Source organism: Eleutherodactylus coqui, chromosome 2 (genome assembly GCF_035609145.1).
Source record: "Eleutherodactylus coqui strain aEleCoq1 chromosome 2, aEleCoq1.hap1, whole genome shotgun sequence".
Lineage (NCBI taxonomy): Eukaryota > Metazoa > Chordata > Amphibia > Anura > Eleutherodactylidae > Eleutherodactylus > Eleutherodactylus coqui.
Window position 1 is genome coordinate 289,415,143 of NC_089838.1, and position 19,432 is coordinate 289,434,574.

General features: G+C 50.2%; 1 protein-coding gene across 2 annotated transcripts in view; it reads right to left on the reverse strand.

Annotated features, from left to right (window-relative positions):
* Positions 1-18,091, reverse strand: part of LOC136612686 (cAMP-dependent protein kinase catalytic subunit alpha) — a 51,356-nt gene extending 33,265 nt beyond the window's left edge. The window contains exons 1-2 of one of the 2 annotated variants that reach the window (XM_066593208.1): positions 17,944-18,091; positions 11,449-11,556 (exon numbers count right to left, since the gene is read on the reverse strand). In XM_066593208.1, coding sequence (XP_066449305.1) covers positions 11,449-11,494 — 46 coding nt within the window. In that variant the 5' untranslated portion in view covers positions 11,495-11,556; positions 17,944-18,091. Of the gene's footprint in view, positions 1-11,448; positions 11,557-17,716; positions 17,834-17,943 lie in introns of those variants that run through there. The other variant, XM_066593209.1, reaches the window with a different exon arrangement.
* Positions 18,092-19,432: the final 1,341 nt, after the last annotated feature.

Consider the following 19,432-nt stretch of genomic DNA (forward strand, 5'->3'; position numbering starts at 1 on the left):
CAGCTAGTGCAATATATGAGGGTCATGCGAAAAATATTGGCAACACCCCGCTACACTTGCAGTATGACAGTCAGAGCAAAATGTGGTATAGAATACAAAAACAGAGGTCATACCTCTTCCGCCAACTGAAAGGGGTCAGCGCCCGTCAAATGATGCCATCTCACCAAATACCGCCCTATAACAATGTCCTCTCAACGCGAGCAGAGGTCTTGTGAAAATGCAGGTTGCTCTTGGTAGGAAGACATGAAAGTGTCACCAAGGCCTTCAAGAAGGGTGGGGTATACAGGCGCTGCCATACCAGAGGGTGGCAAGACGGGTAGCAGCGTTTAAGGAAGGAGGTTCGAGTGTCAAAAGAGGGACGGCCACGGACAAATCCCACACTGCTCAAATCCACCTGCTTCTGCAAGAAGACTGACATGTGAAGATTTAGCTTCGGAGGTAAACATTTCATCCAAATCTGTGCATACGATCCCGACGGTACACCTGAAAATGCGAAAAGTCGCTAGCAGATGGCTTCCACACAACCTTCACGCTTGGCACCGAATGGAAGGGTCTGCGTGGCATCTGGCTCGAAATGAAAGAGGAGAATCTTTTCTGAGATGCATTACCACAACTTACAAGACACGGAGCCACGAGACAGAGTTGAAAGGGCAGCCTGCTGAGTGGAGGCAGCAACCTCCCTCCCAGCCCAAGAAATTCAAGCAAGCACCGAGCAACGTTGGGGTTATGCTTATTAGTACAAGGGTGTGATACGGTCACACTCCATTCCCCTTCATGTTACTGTGAACGCCCAGTCTGTTTTCGTCCGGCGTTCCAAGAGAGCAGCTCTCTTGCAGAAATCGACGATCATCCTGAACGACACCGCTCACCGTCATGTGGCCGCAGCTGTGACCCAACTATTTAAAAGGTGGGGCTGAAAGGTGCTGGGGCTTCCCCCTTACTATGCAGACATGAGTGCCCCATATTGGCCAATCATTTTTGCCTGATCCTCGTCTCTATGCATGCGTGTCTAAACGAGGAATCCAGCAGTTCCTTTAGGTTTTTCAATTAAGGTTCCGATCTTGGGATATCGCCACCGCCGATCTTCCTAAGCTGGACCACCTCTTCAACACAAACATCCCCCTTCTTCACTCAAGGACGTCCCCAGCTCTACCTGCCGGAGACCTCATATATTCTAGCACCAGCACTGAGGGATCGGGTGCATGCATGTGAGGTCATTCCTGCCCGATAGGGAGTTGCGGCTCTTGCACCTGATCCCTCAGTGCTGCGCAGGCGCATTTGAAGGAACACAGGGTCTCCAGTGAGCGGAGCTGGAGACGTCATTCTGCAAAGGGGGCATGCTTGGGTTGAAGAGGCAGGGAGAGCGTCCGGACTGATTGCAGGAGGTGGACAGCTCACTGGACGCTCCACTGCTAATTTGCATAGATAAATTGCATTAAAATCAGACAAAAAGAAGTTGATGGATTTCCTTTAAAATCTGAAGAGCATAAGATGCGCAGGACTTCTTTCCTTTCTCACGCGCTCCTGTGTTCTCCTGCGTGGTATAGGAGGCATCTCTTTTTGCCGTATTCCCTATCTAAATCATGAATGTAATATGGCAGTGCTGCTTGGGAACAAGAGCGGAAGGTAATATTTGGTGCAATGTATCAGTGATAAGACAGACTGTAGAACATCATCCCATTCATCCTGTAAATCAATCAAGCAGCTCTCCACTGCCACCTATGGGCCACTCCCCTGTAATACTACAACCTCTACCAAACACCGCTGCAGATCCCAGCTGCCAGGACTCCTGCAAATGTGAAATGGAGAACATTAGGCTTAACAAGGCCATCTGGTTACAGGAGCGCGGAGTGGGCCGTTCATCCAACAATAGTTTTATTGGGTCAAAAGTACGCAGATTCTGCCAAATTTCTCATTTTCTCCCCTTTTAAGAGGAGCAGAGTTCTCACTTATACCATAGCGCCACCTAGTGGAACTCTTACTATGGAAATTTCCAAGCCTACCAGTTAGTAGCAGAGGAGGGGGGTTGATTTATAGCCATAGTTAACTGTAATCAACCCCGCCCAGGAGCGCCGAGGTCAGGCAATGTCTACACACAAACAAGGACTAACCTGCCGCCATGGCAGCCCTTTATGTCACTCCTAGTCTCATCCAGATTACAACATGCCCGCCTGCCACCCTCGCCCAGGATCATGACACTGCGTGCCCTTTTCACCTGTCCTATATATATATATATATATATATATATATATATATATATATATATATATATATATATATATATATATATATATATATATATATATATACATATATATATATATATACATATATACACACATACACACAGCGCTGCGGCATAGGTTGGTGCCATACAGGCTCTTCTGCTTAATATCCCCTTATGGTCCTCGTACACGGGCCGGTTATCAGGACCCCCGAACACTCATTTGGCCTTCATTGGTCCTTTTACACAGCCTGATTGATCAGCTGACGAATGAGCATCCCAAGAAGGGGTCTGGTTGGAACGGGGCAGCGCAGGCGATGGGGGTCCAACCGCTTAGACTAGACCTGCTCTGGCGTGCTCATTGAGATGAACGGAGCGGTAGTGCACCTGCTTGACCAGTTTCATTCCCTTGGAGACCAACCGGATTCCCATTTTTTGGATTGCTGGTTGTCCCAGCTTTGGACTCCCACTGATCATGTCACCCATCCACTGGGTAGGTGAAAACTGATAGAAGACCCAATACCCAAAATCGTCTATTGGAGTCAGAAGTAGCAGCTTGAGCCTCTGCAGAGCCAAGAGACCGATTTCAGTCCAAGTCCATCCATTATACTTTACCCTGCAGCGCTGCTCACACTTATAGGTTTGTATAAACACAAGTTCTCCAGAAGGTCTGTGCATACAGCCCCAACAGTACAGCGAGAAGACCTTCATCATATACTAAAAGTAACTAAACCAGGAGTAACAAAGGGAAAAACACAAACTGTCACTTGCAGTCATGTCCTCCCCCCCTTTACAGAGGATGTCACTTTCTTTTTTGTTTTCACTGTCTCTTGGCAACACATGTAAGAATGACCGCACACATGCATGTGACATCCAAGTTTTCAGCGTCTCCCTTTAAGCTCCCGCAGACCTTCATGGGACACTGCAGGGTTGTTTTTTTTTGGGGGGGGGGGGGGGGGGGGGGGGGGGGGGGGGTTTGTTAGGTTTTTTTCTGTTTTTCTTTTTTTGTGCCAACCAAACAAAAAAAACCAAAAAAAACACATGCACCTCTGAGCACACCAATTCACTTTAATGGGTCCGTGCGCGGTCCATATCCAGTCAGTTAAAGACACGGACCGCACCCGGACACACAATATGTGAATCAGTCCTTACACTTTCCATTAAACAACCACTCTGCAGCATGGCTTCCTAGAAACATGTTTGTGCCGCCCCTATGTTATTCCGCCTACAAATATGTTGGGGGCTCCAGTTGTTGGGGACACAACCCTGCACAGTCCTATCGATGCTGACAATCCGATTGTAGTGACACACCATTCCCCATGTCAAAGGGGCAACAACTAGCTGTCTATTTATATATTTCCAGGAGGAACAACAGAGGGACAGCAAATGAAGAGTTCTACTAAAACAGACAAGATGTGATGAGAAGTCTTGATCTGTGGGACACTTTCATTAAAGGGGTATTCTGGGACTTTTGTTGGATAGTTCATTGGCAGGGGTCTGCTGCCCAGGACCCCAATGATCAGCTGATTTTGGGCCAGCTATCAGTGCAGCAGGCCGGACGTTGCCATAGGTGGTCAGGACTGGAAGTGTAATTGATTTCAATGTGAGTGATACTGTCCATTACACTTCCGATCCGGGACACCTATTACAGTGTCTGTCCTGACTGCATCGACAACGGGTCAAAGAATCAGCTGATCCGTGTGGCACCCCCCCGCTGAACAACTACTGATGACCTATCTGAGGATAGGTAGTCGATAGTACATGTCTGGAATACCTCTTTAAACGCAAATACCCTATAAGAGAATGAGTAGGTAGGTAGGTTCTGCAGTGCCCGCTGCCCCTCAGTTGGGGCACTTCTGTAGAAGTGCTTGGCGCGGCCGCTGCTCCAGTGTTCCGGGGATTGTTGGGAAGTTTACATTACTGGGAAAATCCTTGACATTCTGCAGAGTCACAGGAAACCTCCCCATCACCCACCGACGGGGCCGCCTTAACCGCTTCACCCCCAGCACCAATGGCACCGGCATTCACTTGTTTTAACTTTTAGATGTGAAGGCGGGTGGGGTGGAAATCAGACAGAGCCATTCCATAATGCATGGCACTGTGCCCGGTATGGGCTGCAGGGACAGCGCTGCTCACCAAGCTGATCTTAGGGATCCCGGATGATGTACCTCCACGACCAACTATAGAGGACCTAGTCTGAAGATAGCATTAATGTAAATCGCAGATAACCACTTTAAATGGGGGGAAAAAAAAAAACTGTCACCTATGAATAAGATAGGCGATAAAAGTCTGATCGGTGGGGTCTGATCCTGAGAATGGGGTACCTGTGCCCCCCCCCCCGCCTGTCCACCCCACAGTGTGCAGTAGGCTGGTATGGATCTGTGGTCCCGTGTGCAGCTGAGCATGCACTGCCAGTGCGCCATTCAATCGGCCATCACTGTGGGTGGGAGGAGCGAGGGATATGGGACCCCTTTCTCAGGATCAGTGGGGGTCTCTGCAGTGACACCCTCACTGATCAGACGATTATAACCTATCCTAGAGAAAGGGTAGTAGAATGGACCTTTTTCTTAACATTGTGCTTTATGGGGGAAAAAACAGAAAAAAAGGTATTTTGTTCGTATGCATTTAACGGGTCCATTTAATACAATTGCGCATGTGCAAATTGAAAATAGAGCCGCATTTATAACGCCCCCCTGCACCCCCCCCCCCCCCCCCCAAAAAAAAACACTTTAAAAACTAATCAAAAAAAGCACATGCTGACTAATGGGAAACTGAATCCGTTGTTCGACTGATCGGTTAAACATCAATTTGTGGCCCGTTTTTAAGCGGATGCGTTAACGGATGAAGGAACGCGGATGTCACACCAGGTAAAGATGCACTTTTAAAACAGACACAAACGTATGGAAGCGTTCGCCTCTATGCGTAACATGTACATTAAAATAAACGCGCGGGTTCACTTAAGACCGCACGCATTTATCCGTTTATCGTACATACACTGCGGACGGCGAATCGACGCGCTGACATCTCCGGACGCCGTCTCTCAGGTGTAACAGTAGTCAGGAAGCACGGGGGCAGCAACTGGGATGGCAAAATGATCTTCCTTCCCCACCAGGAAGGCACGCTACACGTGCCAACTCCTAGGATTCCAGCGTCAGCGGGGGCATCCATTAGAGGTCCATCTGCAGCGTCCATTAGTGGGCATTGCCTTGGAGTTTGGGTGGGGGGCTGCGAAGGGAAGTCTGCCAGCTGCTCTCTGCCACCCACCACTTCCAACTATCAGATGAAGTGAGCAGGTAGGTGGCATGGTGTGAAGAAGATAATCCCTGGTATTAGGATAGCTGCACAGCCGAAAAACAAATCCAGTGAGTAGGCGGAAGCGGGCGACCCCGAATGCTGCACATAGCACCCATGAGCTCCACAGCACACATGTATGGTACAGCTATGGGCGCAGCCCATCTCATACCCAGACATTGCCCAGTCCCTGCCCTCTCTGCAAGAAAGGCTGCCCTCTTATAAAGATCACCCTGAAATAAGCCACAAATTTCACCGGCGGACCACAAAAAGAAAAAAAAAAAATCATCAGACATCTTGGCCGACAATTCCAGCCTGTCTATGGCCAGTCACACATCACAGCGCCGGAAGAGCTCAGGTATAGAAGCCCTACAAAGCTCGGAAGAGCGGGCCAGTAATAGACCCCCACCAGATATTAGGGAGAAACTAGAGAGGTGTCAAAAGTTTGGATTGCTAGGGTCCGGCTGCTGAGACCCCCACCAGCTGAAGATGGGCCCATAGACTTTGTATTAAGGGACTGCGCTTGGATGAGTGCTTTAGCTGTTTTGTTCTTTTAGTCAGTGGGGGTCTCAGCAGCCGGACCCTCAGTGATCAAAATGTAACATGAACCTATGACAAGTCAAAAAAGTTTGTAGAAAGTGCAGCTACACTTTAAGGGTTCGTTCACATTGGCCTCAGTGTATGGACACAGGGTTGTCCTCCTCCAGGCAAGAATCGGGGTAAGCGGTACGTTCTCACGAGGAGGATCCACGCCGGATTTCAGCGGCAGCTACGTTATTGTGTGGCAGTGGGTAAGCGCACCAATTTAGCCCTTTGGTAAATTTACCTGCAGATTTCCCGACATGGAATTTGTGGCAAAAAGTGGCCTTTTCTGTACGTTGCTTTGAAATCCGCGCCATATAGACTACGGAGCAGATTCCCAATAAAAGTAGTGAGGTGCGGATTTCACATGGATTCCTGCCAACATTTCCACCCTGTGGACATACCCCGGGGTTTGATGACCCTGGACCATAGTGGGGGCTTTCATACAGGGTGGAGTTATTGTATCCCTGAACCTGCAGCTTATTCCTCACCAAAACCCGTAAGTCCTGATGCAGAATTACAGGTGGATTGAAGCCATTTCAATTCTGCATCAAAATCCAGAGGTAGACCTGCGGAATTATTTTGGGTCTCTGCTAGCAGCCAAATCTGCCCCTCTCACCCCTCAAATGTGAATGACGCAGTAGGGGTCATCCGCGTAGCACTGCCATGTCCAGTGCGTGCGCCGCAAGTTCGTCGAATGCACAGTTGAGCAAAAGGGGCAGTTTTCTCTGAGCATGTGCCAGCTGACGACCACAGGGCACTCGTGCAAGACCTGGCAGTGCCACATGGATGATGCCAACTATGTCCCCAAATCGGAGACAGCAAGAGGGGCTGGCATGGGGACCAACAAGCTGCTAGCAGAGATAGTCCAGCATGCCGACTGGACCGCTCTGCGTCATAAACATATGGCGACCGGAGAACTTTGAACTCCAATTACTGAGGCATGCTTGTAGAATCAGTCCAAGAAAACATCCGCTTGTGGATGAACGGGGGCTGGAAATGCAAATCCGCAGCAGAAGTCCCAGGCAAGCTGACCCCACCGACCCCACATCGATGCATTACAGTAAACAGGGCTATAGTATAGGGACACGCAATGCACTTTTTTTTTTTTCCCCACTGAAGTAAACTGGGGAATTCAGGTGCTTTTTTTTTTCTGTACACGCACACCAATGCCGCATGCGAACTAATCGAAAATTCCAACATGGGACTAAAGTCATCCAGTAAAGTCTATTGGGAGAGTAGAAATAATTGCACACAAACGCATTAAAAATGGCACCCCCCTTGAAAAGGCAACAATCGCACATTTCATTTAGGGGAAAAAAATTGGGCCTCTTTCAGAATTTTTTGCATGCGAGAAAAAATAAATAAATTTCCACAAACGACACAGATCACAAGTGTAAAGAAAAAGAAAAAAGTAATAATTGGACACACGCAAATCATACAGATGTCACACGGACACACACATTAAAACTGGTCCATTTAGGGGAATTTGGGTGAATATGGATACCCGCAGCAGACACCAGCTATATGAGGATTGACGGACTACAGTACAAGAACTACAGTAAGACTACAAACGAAGGGTTGGGTAGACGTGGCACATAAAAGAGGTAATGCGCAGCAATTTGGGCACACAGGGCATCACCCTCCCAACAAGAGGAGTGGAAGACCTGGCCCGCACTCCCAGATACACGATATAAAAGACCACCTTCCAACCCGGAGAGTAAAACACCCCTAATAAACAAGACCACCCTGAAGTTTGAGACCAGCAACTAAAGCACTTCATGCCGGAGATATGAGGGGCACACACCAGCCCATGGGGGGCACACACCAGCCCATGGGGGGCACACACCAGCCCATGGGGGGCACACACCAGCCCATGAAGGGGGATTGCAATCCCAAGCTTGTAGATCTGAGACCAGGCTTCCTGAAGACTAGTATGTGCCCGATGTATGGATCATAATAATCCCGGCGCGCCCGCACGGATGTAAGCTGATTATTGTGAATGGGATCCCATAGTAACCAGTCCTATACATAAAACCCGTCAAGGAGCCCCGTACCGTAGCGATCCAACCCCTCTCGGTCCAGAGCAGGGGTCGAAGAGCTGAGCTGAGATGTAGCCAGTTTCCAGCGCCGAAAGATGCCCGCGGTGGAGGAGAGCATCGGCTACGGAGACGGAGCATTCGCTGTCAGTGGGTGCGATGCTCTGCAGACAGGAGGTGGGAGGAAGAAGAGGAGAGGGGGGGCAGGAAGAGACGCAACAGCCAACGTCTGACCCCGTTACGAGGGGACGGGCTAGCTATTTATAACTGCTAAAGGGGATTAACCCGGGATAAAAGCTCATTACAAGTGACCTGCAGCGTGGTGCTATTAACCCATTATTTGCACAGGACTTGCCCAGTTTTGTCCTATCGTCTGGTATAGGTCCTAAACTTCCCCGGTGTTGCCCTTTTAACCGATTATATTCCCTAAAAACCTCGTCTGCCGTTCTCATGACGTTGCAATGACTTTCCAGACTTGACATACAATGACGCAGAGAAGGACGGCATTAAATCCCGGCTCGTGAGAAGCGAGTCAGATCAGCGTCACCACCAATCCGCAGCCACGTAGGTAATGTACCCAGTGCCCAGGGGGTGCCACCTAACTCCACATTGTGATATCCACTAGTTCCAGCTACAAGCCTGGAGCTCCAACACCACCATCCGGTCTATGATTATTGGGGTTGTCCTGGCCACAAGGTAACGGGGAGGCAGAAGCAGAGATGCAATGGTCTGCGGTGTGACTAAATGAATGGACCAAAAAAAAAAAGACCTTGCTGCAATGAGCAACCAATCAGAGTTAGGCTCCGGAAAATTGCAAGCTGCTCTCTGATTGGCTGCTACAGACAACATGGTCAGATACTGCGGCGCATCATGTAGCCGAGACCAGGAATTTCCACAATAAAAATGTGTCCATGGATCCAAGTCAGAACTGAAGGAAAAAAAAACTAAAAACCAATGGTCTGGAAATTCAGTAATCCGGCGCCTGCATACAGCAGACAGGCCAGATTAGAGTTAATGTTATGGGATGCAAGAATGAAGTATGGGCACATATATACAGAGAAAACCTCCAGATCTTCAGCAGAATCATTACGGTAATCAATATGGTGCCGGTTCATCACATGTAGTAGTAAAGCAGTTCAGGGGGGCTCGGGATCAGGAAATGAGTCACTTACCTATCAATTCCGAACCCAGTGAGCACCATGTTACCCATAGAGAGGTCACATGACTGCAACGCCCCTAGCTGTGCACGTACCGACTGGCTAATGTGAACCTACGGGGTATTTGGAGGGACTCTCTGATTTGCCAAGCAACTTGTTTTAGGAAAAGGGGCAATTTTAGCAAAAACAGAGAAGTGGGGAGGGGGGGGGGGGGTACAGCGACACCTCTATGGGCAAATTTATTGCTCGCTCCGCCGCCATTCTGCTCCTTTGCCTTTTGGCTAGCGTGATCACGCGTTAGAGGGCACATGAACGCCGGTCTCAGACGCTGTGGCAATCAAGCGCGGTTTAGTAAGTGATCACTGAAGAGAGGAAGGAGCAGAGCGGCGGCAGAGCGAGAAAGTCGAATATCTTGTCTTTTTAGATTTTATAGCATAAAACAGGGTGTTACTACTGACCGCGGAAAAAAAAGGGGGCATCGCTGCCGAATGCGGTTTCCTAATGCAGGTTGCAAAATGAAAGCAGTCATCCGATTGGCTGCCATGTGCAACCCATTCGCTTTAGGCTGCATTCACCTATGTGACGTCACGTGGATTTCCACTAAGTGATGTCCCAGCCTTCTGTTCAGTGCAGGATATAAAATGGGTTTAGAATTAAAAAAGGGGTGATCCCAAAATCTAAGGTTATCTGCTATACACAGGATACGGAATAATGTTATGATCCAAGGGGGTCTCACCCAACCTATCCTGCATCCCCCTCTTCTCATTAACGCGGGGTGCCTTCACCTAACCGGCCTGCACATCAGACCAAAAGGAACCCTGGCCGAGCATTCACAGCTGCCGCGCCATTTATTTCAGTGGGGTGACAAAAAAAGTCGTCACGTGTTTGTACTCCGTCCCACTGAAAGTTAACGGAGGCGCATGGCACATATGCAGCCAGCGCACCATTCAGTCTCTTGGAGGAGGGGATAACTAGATTTTGAGATAACCCCTTTACCTAACTTCTCCATTTATGAAGGAAGCGTTGTCAGATATTATAGCAGGGCTTCCCAGCAGAATTAGCAACCTGTGTTGTTAATATGAATTATTGCAAGTTGCATCCTCTTCTCAAAAATGTTTGGAAGAAGGATTATTCTGGAAAATGTTGTGTGACCGCTGAAGAGCGAATGTATTGTCTCAATATGGTAGAAACATTTGGCGGCTATAAAAAGGTAGTCGGTACGTTCAAGCCGAAAGCCGACCAGCAGTTTATGGGTTACACCAAGGAACGTCTGGAGGCCAAGAGGCTCAAAGCTTACATACGTCCTGTGTGTGCGCTGGTAGTCTATGGATCAACACGATGGTGCCACTTAAAGAGGTATTCCTCAGGATAGCTCATCAATAGTTGATCAGCTGATCCTCACCGATCAGCTGATCCTCACCGATCAGCTGATCCTCACCGATCAGCTGATCCTCACCGATCAGCTGATCCTCACCGATCAGCTGATCCTCACCGATCAGCTGATCCTCACCGATCAGCTGATCCTCACCGATCAGCTGATCCTCACCGATCAGCTGATCCTCACCGATCAGCTGATCCTCACCGATCAGCTGATCCTCACCGATCAGCTGATCCTCACCGATCAGCTGATCCTCACCGATCAGCTGATCCTCACCGATCAGCTGATCCTCACCGATCAGCTGATCCTCACGTCCACTGGGTTGGACATGTAATAGAAGGCTTCACTCATTGACCACCGGTGCGGCTATCCAGCCCTGCTGCACTGACAGTGGGCCGATTGGTGAGGAACCAGAGCCGTGGACCCCCACCGATCAACTATTGATGAGCTATCCTGAAGAGGAGTCATTAGTAGTAAATTCCTGGAACAGGCCTTTAATGTGTAGGTCCATACTAACGATGAACTGAAATCTGTGCTACCGGGAGCGTGTCCAAGAAAAGATGCCACCAGAAGTGTATGCCAGCACTTGGTTTCTAACCTACTGGCCATGGATGGAGAGCTTCGTCTATTGCTGGGTGCTGAAGATAGGCATTTAGTATTCAAGATCGACCTTCCACCAACAACCCCACTAAAGACACCCAGAAGGTCCAAATGAGAACACCTTAAAGAGGTCAGCTCCATAAAAGTCATTACGACGGCTGACAAGGATGTACTCACCACTTTCAATCTCGCCACCTTTCTTGGCCGTAGCGGCGTTGCCCATGGTGGGGGGCGGGCAGGACCTCTAGGATCAGGACAGGCGCCCCCCACCTATAGTTGTAGGACCTAAAATGACAAAAGCACAACATCATCAGTATAGGAAACAAGTGTAAGCTGCTCTCATGCGAAATGTGGCCAAAGACGTGAGACATCTATCAGCCATCGGAAGGAAGCCAGTTCGGTCAATTAGCAAGAACATTCCCCAAAAACACCCCGGTAACATCTGATCGGTTATGCCATTAAAGGGGTTGTCTCACAACAGGCTTTACCGGGCATCCTGAAGTGTGGGGCAGCGGAGGCCATACATGGACTTCAAGGGGTCCGTCTGAGCTAGCCCAATGGCCGCAGATCGACGACAGGTATAGGAAAACTTCCACAAATGTTAATAAAATATAATAAGGAGGTACATTCTCCTTCCGGACACTCTCATAAGTGCGTCACCTGCTCAAGCGGAGTGGAGGCCATCTTGCTTCTTCTGGGCCAAAAGGGCTGGTAACGTTTGAGTACCTGCCACCAAAAACGCAGGTGACATACACACCTTAAGGCCCCGCTCACACAGCGCACTTTGCCACAGAGCGTGCGCCAATTCCCCTTCAGGTTCACAGCGAATCAGCGTCAAACAAGCGTCCTACCGACACGACTAGGAAACAACTAAGGGCCTAGGGCAAATCGTGAGCAGTTCACAGCAGTAAGCCATACTAGAGATGAGCGAGCATCCAAATGCTCGGGTCCGCGTTATTCGAGTCGAGCTTTTTATAAAATTCGAGTAACGAACCCCAATGGAGACTCGAGCATTTTTTGTATGTGGGACGCCGGGTGCCGAGCTTTTTTTCCCCCCTAGCTCTCTCTCGATGCTCGTTCGAGTAACGAGCACCATCGAGTACGCTAATACTCGAACGAGCATCAAGCTCACCAGAGTATGTTCACTCAACTCTAAGGCCTCATGTCCACGGGGAAAATCAGGCCCGCTCCGGATTCTCCATGGAGAATCCGGAGCGGGTCCCTCCTGCCCTGCGGACATGAGGGCTGAAAATAACAATAAATCAGAATAAACTTACCTCCCGCATGCTCCGGATCCTTCCTTCGCTGTGGCGTCATCTTCTCTGCGTCGCGGCCGGATCTTCTTTCTTCGGCCCGGCGGATGCGCAGGATGACATCGGTGACGTGCCCCGCGCATGCGCCGGCCCGAAGCAAAATGATCCGGCCGCGACTGAGAGAAGATGGCGCCGCGGCGAACAGAAGAACCGGAGCGGGTGAGTAAAATCTGATTTTTGTCTCCCGCGGATCCGGACGGCTTCCATAGGCTTCAATAGAAGCCCGCGGGAGCCGTCCCCACGGGAGACCCGCACGAAAATGGAGCATGGTCCAGATTTTTTCATGCTCCATTTTTTTTAAAATCACTTTTATTGACCATCCGCGGGTATTTATCTACCCCGCAGGTGGTCAATGCATCCCTATGGGGTGCGGATCCGCGTGCAGGAGAAGAGTTAGAATCCGCTGCGGATTTTAATTCTTCTTTTGCCCGTGGACATGAGGCCTAAGTCATACCTAAAACAAAACAAAAAAAAACAAAGATCTCTTTTGGACTTTCTGCAATTGTAGGGTCACAATAAGGGCTCAGGTCCACGGGCGTATGCGTAAAACACTGCGTATCAAAGCATCTTGCCCTGCTTCTGGGTGCGCATGCGTTTTTGTTTTGTGTGGGTATGACTACGTCTGTAACCACGTTCCCATACATGCGCGAAAAAAAAAAAAACAAAAACAAAAAAAACACATGCTGCGAAATGAGCATAGACAGGGATTAATTAACATTCTGCTGGGCAACAAGCGTTTCACACGCCAGGCCTATGCAATGGGTCGCACACACATCCATAGAGTTCAATGGGCGCTATACGCACGTATTACCGGGTAAAAATAGAGCATTCTGCAATGTTTTTCTATCTGGATTCCTTGCGGACGCCTTCCATTGAAGTCAATGGAAGCCATCCGCCCTGCGGACCATCCGCAATCGACATTCTGGATAGGTGAACGAGCCATCGATGTACCTGCTGTGTAAACAGGCTGCCTGCGCCGACATCGCTCCCTCGTTCAAATGAGAAATCATTTGGTGTAAACGGGCCTTACAGGGACAGCATCAGATATTTGGCGCAGGTCTAGTCCCAGTGATCCGCTGGTACTGCTAGAAGTAGTGGCCGGTGTCCTCACACCCCTCCTACGGCGGAGCAGCTGCGGTATTACATTGCCCGTTGGCTGGACTGGTGCAACCAAGTAACACAAGCCTTAGGGTACATTTATACGGGTGGGCGAGATATCAAGCTGAGACACTCGGCCCAATATTGCGCTTGCCAACGTGCGTTTTTCCCACATTCCGCTCCCACGGCATTTTCTTCCGTTATTTTGTGCCGGATCCCAATGGAACCTCTGATGGGACGTTGGAGCGTAGATGTGAACCCGGCCTACACCCACCATCTGGAATGCAACAGGCACCCACAACATACATGTCGCACGGCAGCCTATACACATACCGCACACCATTTTTCTGAATGGTCCAGCAAAAACCACCCAAAAAAAAAGGTTAAGAAGCCAGCAAGCAGATGACTAGCCGCAGTGGCTACCAGGCTCTTAGCATAACTCCAGCGTTGCCCAAGATATTACCGAACCCCGAGACTTTCAGGTCTGTTGAGCCCCTCTAGGCGCCAGTTTGAGATTTCTAGCTGGCAAGCAGTAGGGGCTTCTATAGATGCCAAGATAAAAGTTAAGAATAAAGTAAGCGGAGACCGCCAACTTTCTGTGGAGGTGTCTGAATAGCTTCAGCGGCTTCTTCTGGCCTCGCTGACCCATGAAGACAGCGGTGGTTTGTCCTCCCCTTTCCTCTATATGGCTGATGCTCCTCTCCCAGTACAAGAGGTTGTTGGCACGTTGTGGTAGGAGGCCGGGCATAGTCACATCTCTTATCACTTCCCCCCAGAACGGAGGCGTCATATCAGGAACGGCCATGCGTACACGCCAAAGCCATAATCCAGCCTCACAGTATACTAGTAAATAGGCATGTCTAGTACATGTACTGTCAGCACCTGAGGGCCCCTGGGGGCCTCAAGGTACCTTTACACGGGGACACTATCGCTTGAAATGGCAATTTTCCCCGATAGTCAGCCAGAGAAATGGCTCAGTCGTCGCTGGTCACTCCTGAAACCAGGCAGCTAGCGAGCGACTTCTTGCTCAGCGTAAACAGGAGTCGCTCAGTCTTTCAACGACTGCCTGTTCAATGTAAATGGAGGTGGATGACCGGAAGAGATCTCCAGCACGCTCCGCCTCCATTCGCTGAACGACTGTGAGGTACTCCTGTGCCCGACAGCTGCCCCATATAACAGGGTACTATTAGGCGGTACATGAAAAGAAAGTCTATGGCGATCAGTGGCTCTGACTCCAGAAGCACTCTGATATCAGCTGCCCTCAGCGGTAGGCACTCTCGGCCGGGCATTTTTCCCTGCAGCAGTCGTATTATTACATATCTAATACATGCTGAACATTGGTGAAATTAGTGGCGGCCCTGGGATGGCAGAATCCGCCACAGATCCTCCGGCTATTAGGCTCTATTCACACAGGCGGTGTTGTCGTTTGATTCCGTAATGGACCAAACTCATGGGAAAAGAACCCGTTCGTTGGGATGGGTTTACTCACATGTGCGATTTTTTACTCAGACCAATAGTCCGAGTCTTAAGAAATCATTACATAGCCCATTCTTTTCAAAAATTGATTATTTTTTTCGATGGGGATGTTTAAAAAACACAACACACAGAAAACACAACACATCGCACTCGGATGTCATGTAATTTACATGGAACTACATGCTAGTTCTTTACCCACACATGTGAAAAAACTACGTAAATCTGGGGCAAATGTGAGTTTTTACATGAAAAAAAATTAAAAAAATCGTGTTTACACAGCTGAGACAAAGGAGAAGGGGGGGAGGGGCTCCGCTAACCTCCGCTGCAGTCAGCCACACTACTTCCCTGAAAGGATGTGGGGCGTTTTTTGAGATAAATACGCCTCGCACCCGTTGGCGAGTAATATCAGCCCGTTAATCACAGCCCAATATCATACTCACCCGTGTGAGGTTAGTCCACGATGGCGGGAAAAACTGACCTACATCGCACTCGCCCGTGTGAATAGCGCCCTTTTACACAGGAACGATCTCCGCTCGGTGAATGGAGACGGAGCGGCCCGGAATCGTTTCTGCCCAACCGCCGTCCATCCACAATAAACAGGCAGTTTACGTAAGACTGCCTGTTCACACGGGCCGGTTGGCGGTCGGGTTTTATGGCTGCAGAGACTGAACGATAAGAGAAAGAATTCTCGTTCGCGGGGCGGTTACACCGAGCGACAATCGTTCACATGCTTGCCGGATGCGGGAATCTGAAGGATTTATCAGCCGTGTAAAAGGGCCCAGAATCCCCGGTCACATCTAGCGGTGGTCCTAATGGCAGCGACGCTGTACAAGCCGCCGGCCCGTTGTGCTGATGTAACACTCAGGTCACAGTCTATGGGGTGCAGCACTCCGCTGCCCGTGTCAGCCCCCTAGAGGTGAATGAAGGGCTAGTCACATGTCGCATGCGGCCACCTTCCTGCAAACCTCCTGCTCTACTAACAGCGGCCAGGTCACATGACGCGTTACGCTGCCCGAGAGAAGGAATCGCATCCAGCCCCTCGATTACACAAGATGCATCAAACTTCCTTCACGCGCAGCAACGTTTCGCAGGATCCTTCTTCAGGCTTGTAGCGCTCCCCCTACTGGTGCGCTGGAGGTCCCACGGCTTCCTCTTCACCAGGAGTGACCACCCAACACCGCACCAACCTGACGAAGAACCCCGTCCGAAACGTTGCTACATGTGAGGGAAGCTCGACGAAGCAAACGCAATCTTCACGAAATTCTTGCATCCTGTTACCGATGTGGATTTCAATTAACTTTATTTATACCACAAATGTAACAACACAACCTATAAGGAACAGCGTATTAAGTTGTCACATCAATACAGCCGCTTGCATGATCCGGAATGTTCCCTAAACCCGTCTACGGGAAGGTCTGTATACAAAACAGCGCAATAACAACTAATGAAGTAAACTCCTCTAAGAGAGGTTCCCTGCCGCCGGGTGCCACGCCTGCCCGTCTTATCCTGGCATGTGACAGCGGTGAACAAGAACAAGTCGCTGTCACTATATATATATATGCGCCAATAGCGGTCGTCTCAATATAACGTAACGCGGCTGTAACGCTGCATTAAGGCCGGATTCACGTGGATGTATTTGTGCGCACAATACGCCGAAAAGATAACCCCTCGATTTAAATGGCTTCGTTACCGTATCTAGCGTGCGCAAGTTGGTCGCGCAGAAGAATACGCAGCTTGCACAATTGCGCAGGGAAATAACCCATTTGGTCATTTCAATGGCGCGCGGTTTGTACGGGGGGGGGGGGGGGGGGGGCGCAAAAAGGATTGCTAGAAAGCGGATCCCGGCTCGGGGGATTCTGTCACCTACCTTTAGTCTGGGGAGGTAAGTGTTCTACTTACCTCCTCCGTCAGCTGCAGAATGACACCGGGGGAATGACAGAAGTGGTAAGTAGAACACTTACCTCCCCAGACTCAGCAGGTTACTTACCTCCGGCCCGTAAGACTAAGGTAGGTGACTGTCTCTTTAATTGATGAAATAGCAGCAAAAACAGAAATAAAGCCGACGTACGACTCGTTACATTTCCGTTCGCCATCAGAGCGCGGTCGCGTCAGCGTCTACACGCACCAGTTCATCTGCGGTCGTCTACGGCGCAAGGATGGTTTTCGGGGTTTGATGCGCCCGCTTACGGCATAATGCACAGTCTCCGCTCATAGCCGCCATATCCTCGCCCTCGTAAACAATGGCGGCAGTCGCCTCGGTAATAAGGCCGTAAGAATGGCGCACGCTGGGTTAATTGAAGATGCAGGAAAAAAAAAAAATTTAAAAAGGGGGGGGTGGGGGTTTAAAACGCGGCGGTTAGATTTACGGACACGATTATTGCGCGGTCACGATTCTATACGCTGTCCGGCTCATCCGCGGCATTTTTCACCACGTAGGGCGTACAGACGGTCTCACGGACAGGGATGGGGCGCGAACGCTTGCGGTGTCACGTAGGGCGAGCGCGGTTATGGTGGGCGACACCGTACGCTGCTGATCAGGGGGGGTCACACATCGTCACCTGGGGGTCTGTGGTAGTCGGGGGGTCGGATGGAGGACAGATCCCCGCTACAGCAGGCCGGAGCATCCCGCCATCCCCGTCAGCCTAGGCCTCTCCCTGCTGTCACTCCGCGCTCACACAGGCCGCGCTCCCCCTTGTGTAATGACAGCCGCCCGGAGCTCACAGCCCCCTCCCGCCGCCGGGAGGTTCCACCCAGGCCTGCCCTCCCCCACCGTTACCGTCCGCACCTCGGGGTCTCCTCCTCGGGCGCTGACACGTCCGGAGCCCACCAGCAGACAGCCCGTCACCTCTAGGACCCGCAGGCCGCGGAGCCTCTTTTCCTCCTCCTCCTATGCGATACCTCTAAGACCCGCTCACCTGCTGGCCACGCCTCCACTTGGCGTCATTCAACCTACGTCAGCCAATAGCCGCGGGAGTCCCGCCCAGGTGTCGGTGGAAGTAACCAATCAGCGAAGGTTTCTTTCCCTCCACTGTTGACACCTCTTTCCGGCCAAATGTCCCGCCTCCTCCTCCCTTGTCACCCGGGAGACGGCCAACGTGACGTCACGCCGCGTAGAAACCAATGAGAGGGCGTGGGAATCCTAAAGCTCCGCCTCCGTTCCGTCGTATTTGGCTGAGACTGAAGATTGAGTGACAGGAAAGAGGCGGGGCGTCAGCGTGTGTCATTGATTGGGCTTAGCGGAGCCTGACGTCACGGGCTATTTATAGCCACAGTTACTCCCCGCCTTTTAAAGGGGAGGTTGTGTTTAACCCTATGGGTTAGCTGTGCGCTCTGGAATGGAAGGAGTTAAAAGGACATTCGATTGAGGATTCCAATAGGAATGAGTTTGCATTTTAACTCTTACGTTTCCATTGCATATCACCTACAAAGCTGGGATAGAATCACTGAAGTTATGTCTGTAAAATCCACCCAGGACTTATTATTTTAGGCCAGCATGTTAATACTGTTGTGCGCCGGATTGCACCGCCATATTGTGCGCAATGTTAGCCTATGAAAATGCATAACATTGCGTCGATTGCGCAGTCACGAAAAAACAAACCACCTTTCATTTTTATGTGCATCGCAGATATTACATAGCAGTCCCTCCCCCACTGCCGGAATATAGCTCTGTGATCTCACGGACTGTACACCATGGTGGGACTCTGACCTTAAAGGGGTTGTCCAACATAATTTTTTTTTTTAACCATTGGCCCCCCCAACGCAAAGGATATTTAATAAATGTACTCATCATGGCGCTAGAGGCCAATTTTTGTATTCGCTCCATGACATCCCGTAATGTAAAAGCTCCAACAGGCTTATTGGATGATGTCACATTGCAGGGCTCCTATTGGCTGCTGCGGTCACATGGTTAAACAACCATGTGATCGCTACAGGCAACAGAAACAAAGTCAGGAGAGGGCCAGTGCAGCGGTGGCAGGGAGAGGCGAGTATATATGTTTTCTTTTTAAATACACACTACGACCCCCCCCCCCCCCCCCCCACACACACACACACACACTGTCATTAATATTTTTAATATTGGAGGACCCCTTTAAAATGGCCTATTCATCCTTGCACTCCGCACACGCTGAACACACGACAACCATGCTCTGCCCATTCGCGCTGCATCACACCTCCCTGGAGCGCATGCCAGCACATTCATCGTTACTGGGTCACACACGCCCGAGGGGAGTGTTTGCCGCGCTCCAGGAATTTGCAGGGTCGAAGGAAGATAA